The sequence below is a fragment of the Pelobates fuscus genome, chromosome 2, assembly GCF_036172605.1.
Source record: "Pelobates fuscus isolate aPelFus1 chromosome 2, aPelFus1.pri, whole genome shotgun sequence".
In the NCBI taxonomy this organism is placed as follows: Eukaryota; Metazoa; Chordata; class Amphibia; order Anura; family Pelobatidae; genus Pelobates; species Pelobates fuscus.
The window spans coordinates 415,224,862-415,251,427 of NC_086318.1; the positions used below are offsets into that span (position 1 = coordinate 415,224,862).

Genomic DNA, 26,566 nt, shown 5'->3' on the forward strand with positions numbered 1-26,566 from the left:
GAGCTTAAGTTTCAATCATTTTTCTATGCAACATAGGGACTTTGAAAAAAAGTGTCTAAGTTAGACCCACTTTGTTTACCCTTTGTCACTTGGCAATACAATCATTTTATTCTTTACAAAGAAATAAAGTTATCCGTTTCTACATATTATTACACAGACAATAACAAGAATAATAATATAGCCCAAATAATGATGTAGACATGAAATTGCACTCCTTGTAACATAATTTAAAATGTATTTATTGAGAAGAAATTATATTTACAATTTTTTTATTCCCAAGAAATAAACGTTGATATCTAACCACACACACATTAGCGACTGTACAATGTTTGCAAAATAAATAGCTATTCACATATAAGCAACAAAATAAAAACAAAAAATATGGTGCTAAAAAAAAAACCTTTTGATTTTTAAACTGGCATTGAAAAATATTATTATTATACTCTGTCAACGTGTACCTAGCTAAAATTGAGAAGACTTGGCAACCGGTCAGGAATATGTACAGGAGAATGTGGTTTGCTATGGTTGGATGTTATCGAGATTCTGTTTACATGACTATTTAACTCTTTCTGGGCTAGTAGCTTGAGCTAGACATTGTGAAAAAGAAATTTTGAACTACCGTTTTTCCCTAAAAATAAGATACCCCCTGAAAATAAGCTAGGGCTTGTTTTCGGAGGATGTCTTATTTTCAGGAGGATATGGAAATAAGCCCTAACCCGAAAATAAGCCCTAATTGCTCGTCGCTAATTCGCTAATCTGTGTTTGGGGACTTTTCCCCCGAACATAGATTCTCGGGATTCCATGAGCTGGTAAGCTGATCTATGTTCGGGGAAGTTTGCACGAATATAGATTCGCGGGATTCCATGCACTAGTGAACTCATCTTTGTTCGGGGGAATTCCCCCAAACGTAGACCTGCTTTCTAGTACATACTCGCTACCATTTCCCCCCGAAAATAAGCCCTTGTGCTTTTTTGATGTGGGAAAATTAATACAAGACCTGATCTTGATTTCGTAGAAAGACTGTAGTAACAACTATGATGTGCAATTATTACTCACAAAACTGACAAGGGAACTGCAAAATCTATGTCAAAACATCCTAGCTGAAAAAGCAGCTGAAAACTTTTATAGTATGGAATTTTTGGCCTAGAATATACAGCTTACATGTCAGTTCTCTCCAATTCCTGTTTTAATGGTTTACCTTCTATGTTCCAAATATAATATAATAAAGGGAGTGTATTATTCACTTGCTAGCAGGTTATGGTGATATGACAAGAGTGCTAAAATTTTAGAAAAAAATATTTAAGATGGAGAAAATCTTAGCTGTCAACTCAGGACATAACTCATTCTTTATGAAAAAAAACAAAAAAATGCTCAGGAATATTTCAAGCACTGATTACTTATTTATGAGTATATATCCCCCAGTGATAATTGTAATCATGGAACTATTGCCTTACTATTTGAGAAAAAAAAAATGTTTCTTATTAAAAAAAACAATCTACTGTTATAGAGTTAAGATTGTATTAAAAAATGCTTGAGAACCATTTATATTTATTACTTGTCTATTTGACTTGGAACACAAGATTTTTTTATTTTTTTTGATTGGCCTTGCTGAGACCGCAGCCAATCAAAAGGCCCAGAAAGAAATCAGTGATAATTTGATGCAAGGTAAAATGTTCTTGCATTTTTACATCCCATACTAAACCCAATCAGAATCCATCGGATCTAGAATTATGTGTGCATATTTAAACACACTGTATGCCTGTTGGCATCAACGGTGGTCAATGCCATTTTTTTTAATATTCCGATAACTAATTATTAAAAAGCTTGGGGATTTTGCAGAATGCAGGCAGTGGTATTTGCTCAAAAGAGAATGAGGTGTCTCTGCACACCCCCCTTTATGAAGGCAAGGCAGCATAGTTTGATAATGAGATGTATAGATCAAAATTCTGCTACAAAGCCTTGTTTTTTCCTCTATAGACCATGTATTACATTATTTACAGTAAACTGTAAAGTCCAATTTAAATAGATTTTATGAACAGAGCCTATTTGGGATAAATCTAAGGATTTATCCCAAACAAATCAAACACTGAAGACATTGCAGAACTATTCAGAGCATCAACAGCAGTTATCTGAACAACTTTGCCATGCAAGCTAAAGCTGTTGCTATAGCAACACATAGGACACATGATGAAAATGCCCCTCTAATTATTGATACTTATTCCCTTCTTTGGCAACACATTTGGGGTTTATTCACTAAATTGTGAGTTATAGAGAATTGACATTAAGGCATTTTTAATTTAAGTTGGGAATGGGTTAATGGAAAGAAAAAAATCTCTCTCTATCAACTGTTCCCCCAGTTGGAATATTTTAACCTACAAGGTTAATTTAACACAGTTCCTACATTAATGAAACACCATTTCAATCTGATTAAAAATGCTCTGGACGCATGGAATAACGATGGAACATGGGGTGTGAAAACAAATGCAAATATTAAATAGTTACATTTATTTCTACCTAGGATTTCACTTGTGGTGAGAACTGCTTAATGGCCTAAATGTCCAGTCACCTCCTATTGCCTGTGATTAATTGTCATCTTGGATCACAATGTTTCACAGCACAGGTGGCCAAAAGGTAGACTCCTAGCTAGCAAAGACTACAACTCCCATTATGGTGTCCTATTCGTATGACTGGTAAAGCATCATGGGAGTTGGAGTTCTACAATATTTGGAGAGGGTCTACCATCTGCCCAATTATTACACTGAATTAATCTAGTACATTTAATAATAAAATAACTCACCCATGATTGTTTTTTGCTCACATTGAGACATTTGTCCAACATGTATCCTCTACACAAGTCATAGGGAATTGAAACATTGTAAATATCAAGACACTCCAATATTTTCTAAACCTACTCCTCATACTGAAAAAGTTGCCCAAAATGTAACCTTCCAGTCACATAGGAATTTGAAACTCATTATTCTGTCAGTGAAGTTTTAATGCCCCAGTACAAGTCTGCATAACACTGAAACTTCCTTTTTATTCTTTGAAATAGTAATTCCCTGCCCATGTTGTAATACAATCTCTAACAAAGAGCAATAAGAGAGTAGGCATCACAAGAGATGAGTGCATGTATTCACCCTTTTTCTACTTTTTTTTTTTTTGTTAACCCCCTACTTGCCCATTTGAAATGATCCTGTTGGTTTCAGCAGAGGCACCTTTTCCAGTTCAGAAACCCTGCATAGTCTTCACTCTCCCTAGCAAATGAGAGAGTTTTCCCCCTGTTCTCAGAGTTTGTGTTGGGGCACTGTCTTGACTTGTTGCAATGCCACCTCCTTCTCAAGACTTTTCTCATTGTAGTCCATTGCATGGTTGTCCATGTAGTGTTTTCTCACCATATGACATATGATAGCTATGATAACAGTAAGCATGGACAAGATACCAATGCAGATGCCAAGAAGCATGGCTGGTTGGAGGGTAAGGCTTTCAGGGGTTGGTGGCTTAGTTGGGATGGGGGGCATTTCTGTTGTTGGTCCATCATTTAAGGTGCAAGATGTGTCTTTCTCTAGGGTGAATCCCTCTGGGCAAATGCATTCAAAAGAGCCATGGTTGTTTATACACATTCCTTTGCAAGGTTCATTATCGCATTCGTCAATTTCAACACAGAACTTGCCTTCTGCTCCCAAGTCATCCAGAACGTACCCATCTGGACAATTACATAAGCCATCATTTGGATCACACAAAGCTTCACAGGACCGCTGACCACAGAATTGCTTGCACTTATTGGGGTTTTTATCATCTACTATATAACCACCTGAGCAGCTACAGCTATAGCTACCATATGTATTGTTGCACTGGTCTTCACATATACTCATGTCACACTCATCAATGTCTTCACATTGCCCATCTATCATCTCAAAGCCTGGGTGGCACTTGCAGAGGAAGCTACCAGGGGTATTGATGCAGATGTGGTCACAGATATCAGGGTGGGCTCCGCAATCATCAATATCTTGACACCTGGTCCTATTCACTAACTTATAGCCCTCATCACACATGCACTTGTATTCAGATTCACGCACATGGACACATTGTTGCTCGCAAGGGTTGGAGTCACATGGCCTAGTACAAGTTCTACCATCTTTGAGGGATAAACGTCCAGTTTCACATTGACAAACTGGTGTCTCCATACCATCACATATAAACTCACAGCCCCCATTTTCTACCACACAGTTCCAGGCTCCAGGTGTCTCAGAGGTCCACCGCATAGTCCCATTTCCAGTGTTATTGCACACAAGAGGGAAGGCGATATTTGATACATAAGCAGAGGTGCCTGGAGGCAGAAACAAAGAGCTACCATCACTTAACCCAAAAGGTGTTTCATAAGTAACATTGAACCATTCAGACGGGGGTATGGGCAAACAGGACTGGGGAAAACTGAGCACGCACACAAATCCATCTGTTTTGTCTTCGCAGTTTGATTCTTCCCAGGTTTGGTTTTTGTTGACAGAGACACAGCGAGGTCCACACTTCCTCTCATTGTCCTTCCATTTGGTGTAATCTGTGTTACTGTCACCAGTGGTCCAGGTAAAACCTCTCAAAGGTTTGCTGAGATCTGTGCATTGTAGGCGAGGAGGTAACTCCAGACCAATCCAAACCCTGCTGGACTCTCTCTCAGCCTTCTCCATTAGAATGTTGATGACCTCAGCCTCCACTGAGGACTTCACTTCCATCAGTTGTCCATTCTGCTTCTTGCACAACTTGCTGGCCCCCTGATACTTCTTGCTGTTCCATGATATCACATAACACGACTTATTGATGCATACAAAGTCCGGAGATTGCTGCTCAGTGGGAGCCAGATTTGCAAACTGAGCCGAGGCAAGGATTCCAAAAAAGGTCTGGAAAATCAGCAACATTGTATCTCAGTGTTCCAGCTGACACAAGTCTGGGGACAAGAAGGGTGGCTTTTCCACCAAGCTGCAGAGGAGTGAGTGTCCAAATTGCTGGACTCCTGATCTCCACTCACTGAGATCTGTGTCATATTTCAGAAGTTTGTGCTTTATAAGCTCTCAGCCCTCCCAGCAGCGCAGGAGTAGAGAGGAAATAAGGAAGTGCCTGGAAGGAAGGGCTGGGACAGCCTGGGATGCTGATGATCTGCCTGTTATACAGACTGATTGCCCTGTAACTCGCTATTCAGTGACCAGGACACGCTACTCCCAGTAAATCATAATCAGAGAAAGTGTGTAATGGGACAGGGGGGTGGAGGGAAGGATCCTTTTACTTGTTAAACTCTTCTCTGAGGACTTCTGGTGAAACTTTCCACTGACGATCATTAAACGTCTTATTGTGCTTTTCTGATAGATTTTCTGTTTGTTTTCTTTTTGCAAAATAATAAAAATGGAAAATAAATGAAACACACACACTCTCTCACACTCTCACACACACACACACACACACACACACACACACTCTCTCTCTCTCTCTCTCTAAATATATATATATATATAAAACATTTGGCACAATGTGCTTATTCTACTAAAAAACAAAGCGTGAATTTTGACTATTTTCGCTTAGATTTTCCCAAGTAATTTGTCAGTTCACCAAATGTACTGTTAAGTGAATAGACCCTTCACTATGAAAATGATCTAAATACTGAATCGTGTGACATTAGAGGTGAACAGTGAAATAAAATATTATTCTAGTATCAGCTATTGTATTATTTCCTGTCATTATACAATAAATAACGAACATGCACAACATCACTACCACTACAGCCGTTTAGAGTGGGGAAAGACTGTCCCTTGACCTAATGTAGATGCTTGAGATGCAGTGGGCTGTAACTCACATCACTCCAATTCACTTATGATCAATAGTATCTCCATAACCAGCGAATTGTCACCTAATGCTAAAAGTGACTCTAATGGAAACCCTAACCTCTCACTCTGTGTGTATCAGATTCTATCTTTCTAAGGTCATTTACTAAGCTGTGAATTTGTGAAGCAAATAAAAAACTTGTGAAAAAAAAAAAAAAAAAGAAAATGTTCTAATCAGCTCTGAGATCACCTTCATAAGCAAACATAAGGCCAGTGGACATTTGGTTAAACAAACAAATTGTAAATGAAAGAGGGGTCCACATGCCTCCTATTATTTATACGGAGTAATAATGTCAAAGGACCCAGTACATATCCAGATAAATAAAATGTGGGTTTTCTCTAAGTAACAAAAAGGCAAGTTGACTTTTTCAGTCCTTAGATGTTCACCATGAGCCAGATAAAAATGTGGGATTTAATAGGTATTTAATTATGCATTTTTCATTCTGGTATATTAAAAAAAAAAAAAAAAAAAAAAAAAAAAGCAGCTTGCATAAGCTGTAGATCTCTTGTCTGCAGCCTTTGTAAACCCTCCCCTTCTAACCCCGCCCAGACTTTCTGTGCCTGTCCAATCACAGACTTCCCAATGCAGCTCAATGAGAAGTCTTTACAAGGTCCGAGCAATTGCTGCCTCTTGAGTTTAGCTCCACTGAACTAACCATATCAGGAAGCAACAGGACTGCATGTCTGACAGCGTGGGTCAGCAAGGTGAAGTAATTTAAGGGTCTGGAGTGTCCCTTTAAGCATGTTTTGTTTATTGAACAATAGAGGGATGTCTAGCAGAGCTTGGGGGTTTACATATAGAAAATAAACTGTTGGTGCGTAATTACTGACTGATTGATTTATTAGGGCTACTCAGTAAAAAAAAAAGATGTACTATTGAATTTCAAATTTGAGACTGAAGTAGTCAATTTGGAAATATTCTCCTGTTTAATGTGTTCCTTTCAGATATTATTTTTCTGTGTAGGAATAAGTTGTAACATATGTTCATTGTTTCTGCGTAGAAATAAGATTGATATATATATATATAATATATATATATATAATTTTTTAAAAATACATTTTATTTAGTACTGGTATTTATAAAGCACTAACATATTCCATAGCGTTGTACAATTCGGGGAGAACGTACAATATACACAGACAAAAAAGAAAGGTAGAGAGAGCCCTGCTCATAGCTAGATAGCCTGTGAGCATACAATCTAAATATATGTGCGCTCTTTCTGTTTATACACAAATGTGATATGTGTGTGCATTGATTATGTGAAGGAATACATTTGATACAGTATGTGTTGTTCAGTGTAGGAATATGTTTTATATTTATTTGATTATTTCCATATAGTAATAAGATTGGTGTCTGTGTGAAGAAACATGTCTGACATGTGCTATGTTTCTGTACAGGAATACATGTATGTGCATGCATCGTGTCTGTGTAGGAATAAGTTTGATATGTGTTTGCTATGGAAATAGGAATACGTTAGATATGTGTTTGATATGCAAATCATAATATGTGTGTGATGTGATGTGTGTGTGTGTGTGAAATTAGTTTGTTAACTCTGTGTTTAAAGTGACTCAGTGGTTTGTATCTGTGAAGATGCTTGCATACAGATGTATAGATTATAGGGGCAGCAATCTTGTCACTGTAATGTGCTTTAATTACGATGTATTATATTATTTTTGTTCTGTGTGGCCACTGCCAAACGCAACAAAACAATTAGAACTTCACTGTGGATTGTAGTTTTACCTTCCAGTGTGGAGAATGCTATTAAACAGTGCTCAACCCCCCACCACAACACCCTGAGCAGCTCCCATAGAACACAACAAGACTCCTCTCCCAACATAACACAACACCCCAAACATTCTACACACACACACGGACACACACAACACCACTAGCAACCACCTACGCAGCACATACTGACGCACATATTTTTATTGATCAAACTTCCGCAGTTGGAGGGACAGCAGAGAGGGACAGCAGAGACAGCAGGTGTCTAATGGTGGGAGGCGGTGGAGCTGTGCATTGCCTCCACAGACTCCATCTTGCTACACACTTCATGAGTTCATCAGTAAAGAAAGCGGGGTCTGGAGTTTTATTCAGCCCCCCCAGCAAATGACTCCCATTATACATTATAGACCTCAGCATAGGAGACTTGTGAAGAGACACTGAAAAATACCAGCAGGAGGGAAATATAAGCTAGTGAAGAAATGGAGGTGTGCAGGGGGGTGGAGGGGGGGGGGGGGGGGGGGGCTAGTAGAGTTATCATGGAATCGGGAGAGGAAAGAAAGAGTGGAAAAGAAACAATGGTAAACTCTGGGAGATGGAACATTTGGAAAAATAGACTCAACAGAAACATAGTTCAATCTTACGACGTGCAGGGACTGGGGAGAAGATATAAATGTAGATTGTGTTAAAGAAAATATTAACTGCCTGTATCTTGCCCTGTGCTTAATATCAAATTGATGCTTTAAAAGCCATATGACACAAAAATGTTCTGCTTGGTTCATCTGTTCTGTTTGCGTGCACAAATTTACTTTCAAATACTACATCTCCCACCCAGGTACTGTGAGGACGGGATAAAGAAACTCAGAGTTGGAGAACGTGCAGGGACTTGGATTGGTCAAAACACATCACTGAGACATTTTCAAAAATGAGAATGACAATGTTTTATCTGATCGTAGTGCGTGCCAGCTGAATTACTTTGAAAGTGCTAAAACTCTGTCACTTTTAAAATCCTGCTTGATTGTTCAATAATAATCCTTTTGATTTGGACCAGTTGTTTCACGTGCCTTATTTTCCTCAACAAATAACACATGGATAGAAAATGAGACTGGCAGAAAGGGACCCTGCTAATTACTGAGAGGGAAAATAAATGGGGAAAATATATCCGATGGAGGTGTGGGATACGCAAGGAGGCTTCAGAATGGATCCCTGTACCAGCCCTGAATGGGTTCACAATACATGAGTCTATACAGGGAGTGCAGAATTATTAGGCAAATGAGTATTTTGACCACATCATCCTCTTTATGCATGTTGTCTTACTCCAAGCTGTATAGGCTCGAAAGCCTACTACCAATTAAGCATATTAGGTTATGTGCATCTCTGTAATGAGAAGGGGTGTGGTCTAATGACATCAACACCCTATATCAGGTGTGCATAATTATTAGGCAACTTCCTTTCCTTTGGCAAAATGGGTCAAAAGAAGGACTTGACAGGCTCAGAAAAAGTCAAAAATAGTGAGATATCTTGCAGAGGGATGCAGCACTCTTAAAATTGCAAAGCTTCTGAAGCGTTATCATCGAACAATCAAGCGTTTCATTCAAAATAGTCAACAGGGTCGCAAGAAGCGTGTGGAAAAACCAAGGCACAAAATAACTGCCCATGAACTGAGAAAAGTCAAGCGTGCAGCTGCCAAGATGCCACTTGCCACCAGTTTGGCCATATTTCAGAGCTGCAACATCACTGGAGTGCCCAAAAGCACAAGGTGTGCAATACTCAGAGACATGGCCATGGTAAGAAAGGCTGAAAGACAACCACCACTGAACAAGACACACAAGCTGAAACGTCAAGACTGGGCCAATAAATATCTCAAGACTGATTTTTCTAAGGTTTTATGGACTGATGAAATGAGAGTGAGTCTTGATGGACCAGATGGATGGGCCCGTGGCTGGATTGGTAAAGGGCAGAGGGCTCCAGTCCGACTCAGACACCAGCAAGGTGGAGGTGGAGTATTGGTTTGGGCTGGTATCATCAAAGATGAGCTTGTGGGGCCTTTTCGGGTTGAGGATGGAGTCAAGCTTAACTCCCAGTCCTACTGCCAGTTTCTGAAAGACACCTTCTTCAAGCAGTGGTATCATGAAAACATGATTTTCATGCAGAACAATGCTCCATCACACGCGTCCAAGTACTCCACAGCGTGGCTGGCAAGAAAGGGTATAAAAGAAGAAAATTTAATAACATGGCCTCCTTGTTCACCTGATCTGAACCCCATTGAGAACCTGTGGTCCATCAACAAATGTAAGATTTACAAGGAGGGAAACCAGTACACCTCTCTGAACAGTGTCTGGGAGGCTGTAGTTGCTTCTGCACGCAATGTTGATGGTGAACAGATCAAAACACTGACAGAATCCATGGATGGCAGGCTTTTGAGTGTCCTTGCAAAGAAAGGTGGCTATATTGGTCACTGATTTGTTTTTGTTTTGTTTTTGAATGTCAGAAATGTATATTTGTGAATGTTGAGATGTTATATTGGTTTCACTGGTAAAAATAAATAATTGAAATGGGTATATATTTGTTTTTTTGTTAAGTTGCCTAATAATTATGCACAGTAATAGTCACCTGCACACACAGATATCCCCCTAAAATAGCTAAAACTAAAAACAAACTAATAACTACTTCCAAAAATATTCAGCTTTGATATTAATGAGAGTTTTTTGGGTTCATTGAGAACATGGTTGTTGTTCAATAATAAAATTAATCCTCAAAAATACAACTTGCCTAATAATTCTGCACTCCTGTAAATAATATAGTAAATAATAATAAAAAACAAATATTAAATAGAATAATATAAAAAGTGTATATATATATATATATATATATATATATATATATAATATATATATATATATTTTCCTTACATTCTGACACATCCAATTATTTTTTAAAATACAAATTTTATAAAATTTTCCAAGGCGTTGTTGAAAGAAAGTATCTTCCTCAATATAACATAATCCGTGTTTGGAAACTTGGTGTTTTCGACACCATTACTTTTCCTTGACACGCTTATAACTCAATGTACCACATTAAATGACTTCCTCATTTGTTTAGCAAGTCTGGAATTTGTCACTGGTTCTTCTCAGGGCAACCAAAGTTAACTTTCTGTGGGGTATTGACATTGCTAGGGTTGGAATTGTCATACTCTAAGTACCTACCTGATATAAAAAGAAAAAATCACTAGTATAGTGTTCTGCAAAGCTACTAAGAGGGAGTGGTTGTTGCCTCCCCAGAAGACTGTTGGGCCTTTAAGTGAGATTAAGAGCTCAGTGGGCCTGGTGCTAACAATTATGATGGACCTAATTACAAAATCTTATCGCCCAAAAACACTAAAACAGTCATACCTCCCAAGGGTCATGTATCTGATGGAGTTGGTGTTGGAGGGAAACTCAAAGGATGCAGCTATAAGAAAACACATACTCTATGCTAATCTCTTTATCTAATTTATGCTTTTATCTTTCAAGTAAATCCATACGCCCTAACAGCAGTGTCCAGTGAAACAGGAAGTCAATGGGCGGGATAAAAGGGTGTGACACTGATGCGAATCACGTGACCAGAACTGCCAAAAGGGGCGAACATGCCAAAGGGGGTATGTCTGTCCAAAGAATTTGAAGGCCAGCCTGGTCGGTGCTGGTATTGCAGAGTAACCTCCATTTATACTAAGAAAAATATTTGCATTTGTATTGCCGGTATTACTGCAATACCATCACGGCCAGGCAGCCTCAAATACCGGCTGTGCCTTAAAATACCAGTCAGGTGGCAAACCTAAGAGTAGTGTGTAAAAAAAAAAAGCTGCAGCACCATCAGCCCCTATGTTAATCCGGCCCTGGTTAGGTGGGGTGCCTCAAACAGAAATGTGCTGCTCTATTGGTTATGTAGTGTCTTGCGAATCCTGCAATTGTAATAATTGCCGTTTTTGATAAACTGCATAAATGACATTGCCGGCTTAACTCTACCACTAGGGGCTGTCTACCGCACAGCCACTAGAGGGACTGCCAGGTGGTTAGGCAACTGCCAGGTGGTTTTGGCTGCTTGACACTGGACGCCCTCATGCTATGCATGAGAATATTCAGCATCTCAGCATCTCCTGAAACCCTCTTATACACTGCTTTTCTTATGAGGGAAGTCCTAATGTGCTCGCAGCACCCACTGCACATGTGCATTAGGTTTGTCCCCCGGCTGGCTGACGTCAGCGGAACCTGAACAACCAGTGCCAAGGCCCTTTGGTGCTAGAATCAGGTTAGTGATGAAGGGTTTTTTAACCTTTTCAGTACCATGAGGGAAGGGCGAGGGAAGGGCGAGGGAGGGGCGAGGGAGGGGGGAGCGAAGGGAGGGGGGGGGGGAAATGCATGAGGGAGGGGGCACTATAGGGATGTATGTGCTAGGCAAACAACTTTGATTTCCTAGCACTTTAATTTCCTTTTAAGCCTCGGGTATCCAGAACCAATCAGTGCCATTATGTGGAGCTTTAAATTTGTATTGTAGTATGGGTTTGAATGGATGTATGAACATTTCACAGTGTAAACACAGTTTTGGGGCACCTGAGACCCTAGAAAGTAGGTTATGTAAATGCTTTAAGTTCACAAACAAGTAAGGATTTCAGAGCAGTCAGAATGTGAATGCAAAACCCAAAGTATTTTATAACCAAGAAACCATGAAGTCAGACTGCAACACAAAGATCTAACCAATAATGCTAGGATCTTGGTGAAGATGTATAGGGTCATCTGTAATCAGATGCAGCACACCACAATTAGTGAACAATAAGGCCAATATTTTATTCGTTTTAGTTCCAAAATGCATCTCTAGATTATTTTTAGACTAATGTATCAAAGTATGGCCTATTTGTGGTGTGGTCAACTGGTTTGTGTTGTGTATCACTGTCTACAATGAACAGTACAGTGAGACAAGTATGCTTTGATCTTGTTGAGGTCGGTGAAGTTGAAACATATAACAATTAAACAATTTAAATTTTTTGTCAAAGTCAACTATTTTTTCCCCTAAATTATACGAATCAGCACTCACACTCACAATGTATCGTTAGATTATAGGAAAATGTGTCAAAGGGGAACAGTCACTTCTCTGAAATTTAACCACCAAATAAAACATTGAAATTTCCTGAAAATAAATAATGTTAAAAAAAATTCATGAAATGCTCTGTTTTGCTTTCAATTTATATTTAACTTGTAGCAAATTACCTCGTTATTCTGTCATCCTGATCAGACAAGGCACAGCCAGGCAAACTTCCAGATGAGAGGAAGAAATTGAAACATTGTTACATTCCCCCTTCTCTGAATGCTTTCTCTAGGGTGGCAGCCAGGTGCAAAGGACAGAGTTTATAACAATGACTGACAGGGAGCTAAGATGGAGGCGCCCAGTTGCAGGGAAAAAAGGTGTGGATTTCTACGTTTCCTTTCCTTTTAAAAACCTCATAAATATAAATTTGTTAAATTTTTGAAAAGGTAAATATGATACTTTATTTCAGCAATTTTTAATTCTCTGCAATTTTGCCCTATAATTCGCTATTCCCTATTTTAATTATCCATGAGTCATGTCGATTTATTTAAAGAAACTCAACTGAGAACTGAAAAGTTTCACTGTCCTTAGAATTTTAGGAGTCACTACCCATCGGTGTGGGAACCGAGTTAGGGGGGGGGGGGGGGAGGGGGGAAAAATATAATGTTGCATGATTTAGTGTATGCTTTTTGAGTGGGGCTTCGATTATTATAACACTTTTACCCATAGATTGTTTTTGGTTCGTACATTGATGCCACCACCCCAAACAAGTTGATATTATATTTTAACAACCACACAAATAATGTCCGGTTAACTCAAAAATATTGAACTGTTTCATATCTTTCAAATATGACTTAAATTAACATGTTTAAATTGATATTAATGCTAACCCATTTTGAATACGGCTATATTACTATCTTTCATTATTTCTTTATCTGCCAAAAACAGCTCTCCTACTCCTTCTAATAAATGAAATTCTTCGATATGAAAGGAATATTATTAATGATATAGAAATACTCCCAACGCGCAATGTGTTTTGGAACATCCACAAATTGTGTGCAGTGAGTAAATGGTTTTATACCTTGAAAGAATCTGAAATATGTTAGCATGCATGTGTTATTTTGTAACAGACCCAGGATAGAAATTCTCCTTTGCATTCTTTTCCTCCTGATGTGTACTAACGCTGAGCTCAGTATCAGGGCCGCCATCAGGGCATGACAACCATAACGGTTGTCATGGGCCCGGCGGTCCTTGGGGGCCCGGACCGCTCAGGGAGTCCCGGGCCCCACATTCTATTTGTGCTCATATAGATAGCGATTATCGCTATCTATATGTTCACCTCGGGCCCCGGCTACCTGCAGAATGCAGACGGGGACCAGCCAACACATTCTTACTCTCCAGCTGCTCCTGCCTGTAAGTCTCGCGAGCTCCGCGGCCGGCAGAGCGTTGTCACGGGTTACCATGGCAACGCTCCGCGCGGCAAACAGGCACAGCTCGCGAGACTTACAGGCAGGAGCTGCTGGAGAGTAAGGATGTGTTGGGTGTTCCCCGTCTGCATTCTACAGCGGCTGGCTCCCTCCACTATACCACCGGACCACCAGGGATGCAATCTCCCCCCTCCCTGGCCAGGTAAGGGGGAAATAAAATGTCAAATTTCCCAAATGGCTCCCCTCCCAACCCTCCCCCTCCCCTCCCCCCATGCAGCCCCCTATTTTACATACACTAAAACCACAACACACACTAAAACCACAACACACACACACTGCATACACACACTAAAACCACAACACACACACTGCATACACACACTAAAACCACAACACACACACTGCATACACACACTAAAACCACAACACACACACACACTGCATACACACACTAAAACCACAACACACACACTGCATACACACACTAAAACCACAACACACACACACACTGCATACACACACTAAAACCACAACACACACACTGCATACACACACTAAAACCACAACACACACACACACTGCATACACACACTAAACCACAACACACACACTGCAAACACACACTAAAACCACAACACTCACACTGCATACACACACTAAAACCACAACACACACACTGCATACACACACTAAAACCACAACACACACACTGCAAACACACACTAAAACCACAACACACACACACACACTAAAACCACAACACACACTGCATACACACACTAAAACCACAACACACACACTGCATACACACACTAAAACCACAACACACACTGCATACACACACTAAAACCACAACACACACACTGCATACACACACTAAAACCACAACACACACACACACTGCATACACACACTAAAACCACAACACACACACTGCAAACACACACTAAAACCACAACACACACTGCATACACACACTAAAACCACAACACACACACTGCATACACACACTAAAACCACAACACACACACACTGCATGCACACACTAAAACCACAACACACACACACACTACATGCACACACTAAAACCACAACACACACACTGCATACACACACTAAAACCACAACACACACACACTGCATACACACACTAAAACCACAACACAAACACACACTGCATACACACACTAAAACCAAAACACAAACACACACTGCATACACCATACACACACTAAAACAACAACACACACAATGCATTCACCATAGACACACTAAAACCACAACACACACACTGCATTCACCATACACACACTAAAACCACAACACACACACTGCATTCACCATACACACACTAAAACCACAACACAAACACACACTTCATTCACCATACACACACTAAAACTACAACACAAACACGCACTGCATTCACCATACACACACTAAAACTACAACACACACACTGTATTCACCATACACACACACGCACTGCATTCACCATACGCACACTAAAACTACAATACAAACATACACTGCATTCACTATACACACACTAAAACCACAACACACACTCTGCATTCACCATACGCACACTAAAACCACAACACAAACACACTGCATTCACCTTACACACACTAAAGCCACAACAAAAACAAACACTGCATTCACCATACACACACTAAAACCACAACACAAACATGCACTGCATTCACCATACACACACTAAAACCACAACACAAACATGCACTGCATTCACCATACACACACAGTAAAACCATAAAACAAACACTCACTGCATTCACCATACACACACTAAAACCACAACACAAACACGCACTGCATTCACCATACACACACTAAAACCACAACACAAACACGCACTGCATTCACCATACACACACTAAAACCACAACACAAACACACACTAAAACCACAACACACACACTGCATTCACCATACAAACACTAAAACCACAACACAAACACACACTGCATTCACCATACACACACTAAAACCACAACACAAACATGCATTGCATTCACCATACACACACTAAAACCACAACACAAACATGCATTGCGTTCACCATACACACACTAAAACCACAGCACAAACATGCACTGCATTCACCATACACACACTAAAACCACAACACAAACACGCACTGCATTCACCATACACACACTATAACTACAACACACACACTGCATTCACCATACACACACTAAAACCACAACACAAACACACACTGCATTCACCATACACACACTAAAACTACAACACAAACACACACTGCATTCACCATACACACACTAAAACTACAACACACACACTGCATTCACCATACAAACACTAAAACCACAACACAAACACTGCATTCACAACACAAACACTAAAACCACAACACAAACACACACTGCATTCACCATACAAACACTAAAACCACAACACAAACACACACTGCATTCATCATACACACACTTAAACCACAACACAAACACACACACAGCATTCACCATGCACACACTAAAACCACAACATAAACACTCTGCATTCACTACACAAACACACACTTTATCTAAAACACACAAAACTACATTCATTATACAAATGTGCAATCTGTATCCATTTTACACACCACACAGGCCATCCTTGTGGGTGGACTCAGAATGGGCCCCCAAGGGCAGACTCGGGGGCGGGCCCAGGGGGCCCACACTTTGAACTGTGTCAGGGGCCCCAAGATTTCTGATGGCAGCCCTGCTCAGTATTGCCGAGACCATACTGAATGCATCACATATAATCGTTAAACTGGTCTGTAGAGGAAGGGATCCTGGCAGAGACATCTATATAAAATTTCTTAAAAAAACACTCCCACCATCATAACAGTTAAGCTCATTTAAGTTGTTTTGTAGGCAGAAGTGTTCCATTTTAGTGTTTCCATTTTATCTTCATGGTTTAACCCCTTAAGGACACATGACATGTGTGACATGTCATGATTCCCTTTTATTCCAGAAGTTTGGTCTTTAAGGGGTTAAACCATAAATTTTGGTCTCCGGCACCCAACACTACTGCTCCTCGGCTACTTCCCAATCTGTGCTGCAGTATGAGGGAATTCAGCCTATCTACGGCCGGCCATTCAGAGTAATAGTATGTACTATCCCCAACTGTTGCAAAACAATGTATCCCTCGGAGGTAAGATTGCACCCGTAGCCCCCTGCCCATTTAAAAACTTAAGTGAGTTCAGATTCTTAAGGGGGTGGGAGTGTTCTTTAAATGCTAGCCAAAAGAGCGAGCACAAATAACACATACAAAATATATAAAATATATGGGATTAACTGCCACTGAGGACTTCTACAAATTTAGATGAGCACAGGACATGTTTGGCCCGGTGCTGAGATTAGACATTTAGGACTGCTGGTTGACAGTCTAACAATGCATTATGGAGAATAGACATCGTCAGAAGGATGGGAATCTATAGAAGAAAAATCCTCAGGTTTATGTATTATGTAAAATAATATATATATATACACACACACACACGTTTTAATGCACAGACCTACATTTTGAGTTAAAACTGGCAGTAGGAATGATTTCAGTAACAAGATATACACTTAACGTTGGTATCTGAATAATAGTTCTTTCATTGGCTTCAATAAGAAAGCCCACATCAAGTTTAGAAACGGGTAACAGTCTTTTATCTGCATTGTTGCACCTACATTACTGAGTAATTATCAGAACCTCTTTATTTGACCCCAAGGCCAGCTTTTCTTTTTAAATATTTACTACAATAAGCATATATAGCAAGCAGTGTTCAACATTTAACACGATAAGCGTCATGTATAACAAGCAATTATTAATTGTTCATATAATGAGTAACACGCATAGAGCTTAAGGAGTGAGATTGAATCTTTCAACGTACTGAGCTATATTCCTATCATTATGGAACACATGTTAGAAAGAAAGAGGTTTTCAATCAAAATAAAGCTAAATAATATGTGACCTAAATGATATGTGACATGTCTAGCAACATACTAGATATTACCAGAGATATCTCACCATATTATGTGAAGGCTTAGATGAGCTGCAGATTTAATTGCCTGCTTACTAACCTCAGCCTAGCAAATTAACACACTAGCTGTGAAATTCTGATGAGTCACTATCTCGCATAAGCTGGTATGCTTGCTTTCTTGTGAAAACTACTGATTTCATTTAATTGAATGTAATATTTTTAATCAAATATGAAGTATATGGTACCTAAAATAACTAATGTTAAAAGATCATCTTTATATTTAAAGGGATACTATAGCGTTAGGAGTGCAAACATCTACCTATGTAGGTTACCCCCCCAAAAAGTAAGATTTATATACCTTACATCCTGTGGTTGTCTAGATTCCATGCTGCTGCTACACCTCTCTGGCTGAGGTTGTAGTGGGAACGGGCCGCCACCCAGTGTTGGCACGCACCGAGGCTTCCCTGGTGGTTTGTGGTTTTGACACCTCGTCACGAGGTGTGATTGTTCTAAGACAACATTCTAAATGAGGTTTCGTGGTGGTCCCCGTTCGGGAGGCGAACGGAACTCATTCGTATTGGCTCTCCCGAACGGTGAGCAGGTAAAACACAGGAATATAACACAACACAGGGGAAAAGAGAGGGAATAACACATAGCAATTCACTAACAGGCAGCGTCCCCGCCTCAGAGGTTTTCAGTCTCGATAATCTCAGCCAATCCAATGATTCCTTACACTGCACTGAGACGATCAAATGCTATCTAGGAGAGTAGTTTGATCTACATATGAATTTAACTCAGTTATAGCTGACAACCACTAGAAGCGTGTTAACCCTGCAATGAAAACATTGTTGTTCCTCTAAGACGGTAATCTTCTCAGGGTTAAAAAGATAGGAGCATGGCACCCAGACCACTTCATTCAGATAACGTGTGCCTACATGGTCCCTTTAAATAATCTGTGTCTATTCTTCTCCCTGCAGCTGTTGTATTGTCTACCCAGGCAGCCCATTATTTGCAGGTGAGGGAATTATGGGAATTGTAGTTCAAGAAATACTGGTGGACCAAGGTTTAACATCCCTGATTCAGACCATCTACACATAATCACGTGGACTTTTCAAAATTGGCTAAACTAGCTCACCATTCTCCTTATAACTCAATTGGCAGACTTTATGATGAAAGTGACCAAAAGACGGAAGTTTGTAAAAAAAAAACAAAAACAAAAAAACAAAACACATATTAAAACTTCGCATTTATTTTGATCCAAATGAGCATCCAAACACAGGAACATCACATGTGTAGATAAAAGCCAGCACACAGCTCCCCAAAAAGGGCTGGCAAATTCCTACCTGGGACATTTCAAGGCCCTCACTCAGGGCTCCAACCAAAAGCATTATCTCCAATTTCCACCTATTATTCTTGCATTCCCCTTCCCCCCCAAATCTCAATAGTAATACACAGCAAATGTATTGAATAGACTGAAGAAGCCGGCTTTTAAAAAAAAAAAAAAAAAGCGCACATACACACACTGTATGTATGTATACACATTCTTTTCATATTTCAACTGATTTCCCTTTTAAAGCCAGCTGAAAATTCAACCTTTACTAGATAGTTTTCTTTTAGCAGCATTATTTTCAAGTATATAACCAAAGCTTGTGAAATCTCAGCAGCAAATTAACAAAGAAGTCAAACTGTGTGACGTTCAGTCATTCTCATTACATTTGTAGAAAAGATGTGGTTAACCCGATTCTTTTCAAGAGCCGTACCTAACAACCACAAATGTTTATCTGGATACCATTCCATTCTTTGTTCTAGAAGAACATTTTACGACAGAAGCAGCTGATGAATTTTAGCTGACGTGGTTTGTCCATATGGACCAAGTGATTGTAGACTTGAGATGGTAGACTTATTACATTGTGAGTTATTTTGCTGTAAAAAACAAACAAACAAACAAACAAACAATCAAACAAACAAAGGTGAGCTTTTCAGTGTGAATAAGTAAGAGTTTTGCTGCAGTATCACACAGGTTAGCCAATGTGTGGCTATAAAAACAAATAAGAAATTAGCACCGTGCTCACACTTCCACTACTCTTGGGTCACTGTAGGGGCTATAGTATTTATCAACGTAAATGTACAAAAAACAAAACAAAATAAAACAGCCATGATAGAAGTTTTGGTATTATTGCAATAGCTATTAACACCTGCAAACATGGTGACAAACCACGTAGATGAGTCATACAATACCCAATCACTTTGATTTCAGCTAAAAGTCAAAACCTCTAATGAGGCAGAATAAGGTGTTAAGAATCCCTACAAATTAATTAACCCTAAATGAGGCTACGTAATACAAAAACAAATAAAAACTGAAATTAGCCCTGCGATCAAACTCACATCATTAGAAATGTTTGCTTGACCAGAAATTATTCATCACATTCTAGCCTACTGCTTTATATAAAAAACAAACAAACAAACAAAAAAAAACCACAATATTAACCCCTTCAGGACCGCTGACGGTTCAGGACCGTCAGCGGTAAAACGTGCGTTTGGACCGCTGACGGTCCTGAACCGTCATAACGGTTTTGGGCTACTTACCTGATCGCCGTCGGTCCCACGGCGGCGATCAGCTCTCCTCCCGGTCCAGGGGGACTGCCTGTCTGCCCGGGCAGTCCCCCCTCGGCAGATCAGGACCCCACGGCCATGTGATCACTCGATCACATGACCGCAATAGGGGTCTTTGTATCTGCCTGCAGGGGGACTGTCTGTGCTGACAGGCAGTCTCCCTGCAAGTGAAAAATCAGAAATAAAGTTAAAAAAAAAAACAATCAGTGTAAAAAAAATTATAATATGTGTATATATATATATGATATATATACATGTATTATATCTATATATATAATATATGTATATGTATCATATATATAATGTCACACTAAGTGTATTTTTATATTTATATATACGTATATTAATATAAAAATACACTTATATTTAAATTACACACGAATATATACAATATATATAATAACTATATATATGGTATATATATATTATTATAAAATACAAATAATATGTTAATAAAAATAAATAACAAAAAATAAAAATAATTTTTAATAATTAAAAAAAATTATATATATATATTCAATTTTATTCTAACAGTATTTTGATATTGATATATATATATTTATATCAAAATACACTTAGAATGTAATGATATATATATCTATGTATAAATAAATAAATAAAAATAATACGAAATATACATATGTCCACATACAAAATTACATTAATAATTTCATAAATATACACGTAGACGTCAAATATATAAATATGTATATATATTAAAATTCTACGTGCATATTTATGTAATATTTTTAACTAATTAAGTAATTTTAATGATTGCAATTTGAGGGACCTGCCTGCCAACCCAGGCCAAAAGTCCAGATAATTTAATTTGCTAGCACTGTGCTTAACCCTGTAACTTTCTATGACACCCTAAATCCTGTACATGGGGGTACTGTTTTACTCGGGAGACTTCGCTGAACACAAATATTAGTGTTTCAAAACAGTAAAACATATCACAGCGATGATATTGTCAGTGAAAGTGAAGTTTTTTGCATTTTTCACACACAAACAGCTCTTTCACTGAGGATATTATTGCTGTGATATATTTTACTGTTCTGATACACTAATATTTGTGTTCAGCGAAGTCTCCTGAGTATAACAGTACCCCACATGTAGAGGTTTTATAGTGTTTGTGAAAGTTACAGGGTCAAATATAAGGCTTGATTTTTTTTATTGAAATTTGTCAGATTGGTTAGGTTGCCTTTGACAGCGTATGGTAGCCAAGGAATGAGAATTAGCCCCATGATGGCATACCATTTACAAAAGAAGACAACCCAAGGTATTGCAAATGGGGTATGTTCAGCCTTTTTTAGTAGCCACTTAGTCACAAACACCGGCCAAAGTTAGCAGTTTTTGCATTTTTAACACACAAACAAATATAAATGCTAACTTTGGCCAGTGTTTGTGACTAGGTGGCTACTAAAAAAGACTGGACATACCCCATTTTAAATACCCTGGGTTGTCTACTTTAAAAAATATGTACATGTTAGGTGTGTTTCGGGGATTTATGACAGATAACGGTGTAACAATGTCACTATTGATACATTTAAAATATATATATATTGAAACAGCAATTTCCTACTTGTATTTATAGGCCTATAACTTGCAAAAAAAAGCAATAAAGCATGTAAACACTGGGTGTTTTTAAACTCGGGACAAAATTTTGAATCTATTTAGCAGTTTTTTTCATTAGCTTTTGTAGATAAGTAAAAGATTTTTCAAGTAAAAGTCCAAAAACATGTTTTTTTTTTTATTTTTCACCATATTTCATTATTTTTTTTAAATACAATATATGACATAATATAAATACTGGTATGTAAAGAAAGCCCTTCTTGTCTTGAAAAAAACAATATATAACTTGTATGGGAACCGTAAATGAGAGAGCGGAAAATTACAGCTAAACACAAACACCACAAAAGTGTTAAAACTGCTCTGGTCCTTAACGTACAAACATCGCAAAAACAGGCCGGTCCTGAAGGGGTTAATGATGCCACTATCGTCATCATCTTGATTTGCAATTTGGCAAAATTCCACTAGGTGGCAATGCTGGGCACTTTTTTTTTTTTTTTTTTTTTACAAAACTGAAATAAAAAAGTAAATTTTGTTAATTTCTTTCACATATCCTCATAAATAAATGCCTGTTCCTCGTTATATGAATGTATAGAAATAGAATTCTAAAGAAAAGGTGACTGAAAGATGACATTTAATACAGTATGTGTACAGGAGGAAGTGTTGCCATCATATAATGTTGCAAAACACATGTAAGAATGAAACAGCATTTGAGAAAATATATACATAGAATAAATGTAATAAAATGACCAGTAGTTAACAATGCAATTTTGTAATGGTCACACTTTTACACTATGACGAAGAGGGAATTTTACAATGTCATATATTATTAGTAATTTCTTGATGATGCTGTATACAGTAACTTGCTTCCTGTACGACATAGAAACCTCAAAATGGCACTCCTTGGAGTCCTGCGGTGTTTTCTATTTTGATAGGATGAGTAAGGAGAAACTCTGCAATTTTAAATTACTGTATTGTATGTAAACTTGAGTATCCAGGAAGTTGGTAGCTAGACACAATCTGGATGAGTTGTAGTACACAGTGACCATAGCAAAAAGAACAGAGTATATTAAATGCGGCTGCGTATTATAATGCTCACAAAGCATATGCATATGTCAAATAATTCAACTAACCCTTTTAGTTTCACAATAATTATATTTCTGGTGAAAATCACAGACACGCAACTAAATATATAACACAACAACAGGTGATAAACCGCACCCAATAGTGAGAGTTGGTAGTGTTATATAAATTACCCTTATGGTGTGATATATATATATATATATATATATATATATATATAGATATATAGATATAGATATATACATACTTTTTGAATTGTTAACTTGTATAAACAATGTTTGGATATATATATAATAAAAAAAATCTTTAGGAAAGAACACAAAGAAAACCAAATAATAATGCAATATGTCACATCAGATGTATAATATACAAAATAGAATGTTTTAGAGGACCAACTCACACTTTTTTGAGCTATTTAGTGCTCTGCCTGTTAGAGCTTGGATAGTACAATCCCCGTCTCAGGATATATGAAGATCCACTGGATGATGTGCAGTAGTGTTGCAATATATGGGTAATGAAACAAAAAATGAGATTTTGATGGTGTAGTATATCAATGTAAAGATATTAGTGTAAACACAGTTTCCAGTTTCTTACTTACAATTTTAAGAGCAAGGAGTTGCTCTGGTGTTATACAGCTCTGGTGGTATAATCCCCACCTGGGATATGCAGGAAGCAGGAATAAAGTCAGCAGCAGAAAATAATAAAATAGAACTTAATAATATATGTAACAATTTACTTTATTAAGTATAATATATATTAAAATCCATATAAATAAATATATAAATATACTTTAAAAAAAGTATTACTAGATCATAATTAAAGAGTGTCATTGTAACTGGACTGAGTCTGACACAGAAAACAAAGGAGGTCACCTAGACCCCCTATTAACTAAAGGGGTTTAGTGAATATATTTAGGGCTAGTTTTCACCTTGCCGTTAACTGCCGTAAGCTGCCAGTATTAACAACTCTGAGATATTACCTGTGCCACGCTCTACAGTGGAAAGGCAGCGGGAGATTAGATAGGTCAAAGCGGGGCTGAAGTCTTTGTGCAGGAAGGAGGGTTTTGGGTTTTTAGAGCACTGCGCCGACTTTGCGATTGGGTACAACCTTTATAGCAGTGATGGGTTGCACCTAAACGGCAGAGAATCGGCAGTGCTGGGGGATAGGATGGCTAGAAGGTTGGAGGAGATTTTAAATTAGTAGTAGGGGAGGAGGGTCATAGCAATCTACAAAATGGAGATAGGATAGTAAGGAGATGGTCTTTAGCTCAGTATAAGGGGGGTGGAGACGGGGAAGGGGCAAGCTCAGAACAGAGAAGGTATGTAATGTTGATAAATTTACAAAAAGTACAAGTGACTCATGATATTAAATGTATGCTTACTAATGCAAGGAGCCTAAATAACAAAATGGGTGAACTAGAGGCAATAGCATACACTAAACAATATGACATAATAGGCATAATAGAAACATGGTGGAATGAAACACATGACTGGGCAGTTAACTTAAATGGCTACACATTATTTAGGAAGGATAGGAAAAACAAGAAAGGTGGTGGGGTATATTTGTATGTCAACCATGAGTTAAAGCCAAATCTTAAGCAAGTTGAATGTGATGAGGAAGATGTGGAAGCTTTATGGATAGATATCTGCTTGGGGCAAAATAAGGGAAACCAACTATGTTATAAACCATCTAATGTTAATATTGACGAGGAACAACAGCTGTTTGAGAAAATTGAGAAAGCTGCAAATCTGGGTAACACTTTAATTATTGGAGATTTTAATTAAAGAACACTGAGGATAAATGGAACATCTTCCAACAAATATTAGAAAGGTACATTTCTCAGTATGTACCATTGGGTAATAAATATAAAAGAAACAAATTAAAAACCAATGTGGCTTAATAGAGAAGTAAAACAAGAGATTCAAAATAAGAAAAGGGCATATAAAGCATTTAAATCGGACAAATCAGATGCATCCTATAAAAGATATAAGGATGCCAAAAATGCGTGCAAAAAGGCTATTAGATTCGCTAAACTTCAAAATGAAAAAATGATAGCCAAAGAGAGCAAAAACAACCCCAAAGCATTCAAGTACATAAATTCTAAAAAAAACAAAAAATGAAAGTGTAGGTACACTAAAAACTGGAATGGGGATGTTAGTTAATGAAGACCAGGAAAAGGCAGGAATTTGAAATAACTATTTCTCCTCCGTATATATTAAGGAAGTACCCATGGCAATAGATGTGCATATGATTGCTGCTAAAAACTTGCAGAATAATTGTGATTGGTTAACTCAAGACAAGGTGCTGCAGCAACTAAAGAAAGTTAATATAAACAAAGCTCCAGGGCCTGACGATATTCATCCACGAGTACTTAAGGAAATAAGTGTAGAAATAAGTGAACCTCTGTTTTTAATCTTTCAAGATTCTTTTCTTTCAGGAAGTGTTCCAGAGGATTGGAGGAAGGCAGATGTGGTTCATATATTCAAAAAGGGTTCAAAATCCTTGCCTGGAAATTATAGACATGTGAGCTTAACTTCTGTGGCTGGGAAAATATTTGAAAGGTTATTAAGGGATAATATTCAAGAATTCCTTGAGAAGAACATGGTTATCAGAAAAAATCAGCATGGATTTATGAAGCACAGGTCATGTCAAACGAACTTGATTGCGTTTTATGAAAAAGTAAGTAGAAGTATAGATCAGGGTCTTGCAGTGGATGTGATCTATTTGGATTTTGCCAAGACGTTTGATACAGTTCCACACAATAGATTAGTGTTCAAACTCAAGGAAATTGGACTAGATGAAAATTCTTGTTCTTGGGTAGAACATTGGCTTAAATACAGAGTACAAAGAGTTGGTATTAATGTTAAATTTTCAAGCTGGACAGAGGTGGCAAGTGGTGTCCCTCCAGGTTCTGTTCTGGGACCCCTTCTATTTAACATCTTTATAAATGATCTTGAAAAAAGCATTGAAAGTGCATGTTTCAGTGTTTGCAGATCACAATGTGAGCAAGATATTACTTTGCTGCAGAGGGATATAGATAGACTGGGGGACTGGGCACTCAAATGGCAGATGAAATGTAATGTTGAAAAATGCAAAGTTATGCACTTCGGGGTAAAGAATGCACAAGCAACGTATACCCTTAATGGAAGCGAATTAGGGATAAAAACAAATGAAAAGGACTTGGTAATTGTTGTAGGCAACAAACTATGCAACAATG

At 38.2% G+C, this 26,566-nt stretch overlaps 1 protein-coding gene across 1 annotated transcript; it reads right to left on the bottom strand.

The window, feature by feature from the left end:
- Nucleotides 1-215: 215 nt before the first annotated feature.
- On the bottom strand, nt 216-5,213 carry LOC134587533 (thrombomodulin-like). Its single transcript, XM_063443994.1, has one exon. The coding sequence runs from the start codon at nt 4,908-4,910 to the stop codon at nt 3,285-3,287; it is 1,626 nt and encodes a 541-aa protein (XP_063300064.1). The 5' UTR covers nt 4,911-5,213; the 3' UTR covers nt 216-3,284.
- Between the last annotated feature and the right edge of the window lie 21,353 nt (nt 5,214-26,566).

What these genes read in the sequence shown, in the direction of transcription:
- LOC134587533 (XM_063443994.1), bottom strand. Translation starts at nt 4,910, where the DNA reads ATGTTGCTGATTTTCCAGACCTTTTTTGGAATCCTTGCCTCGGCTCAG.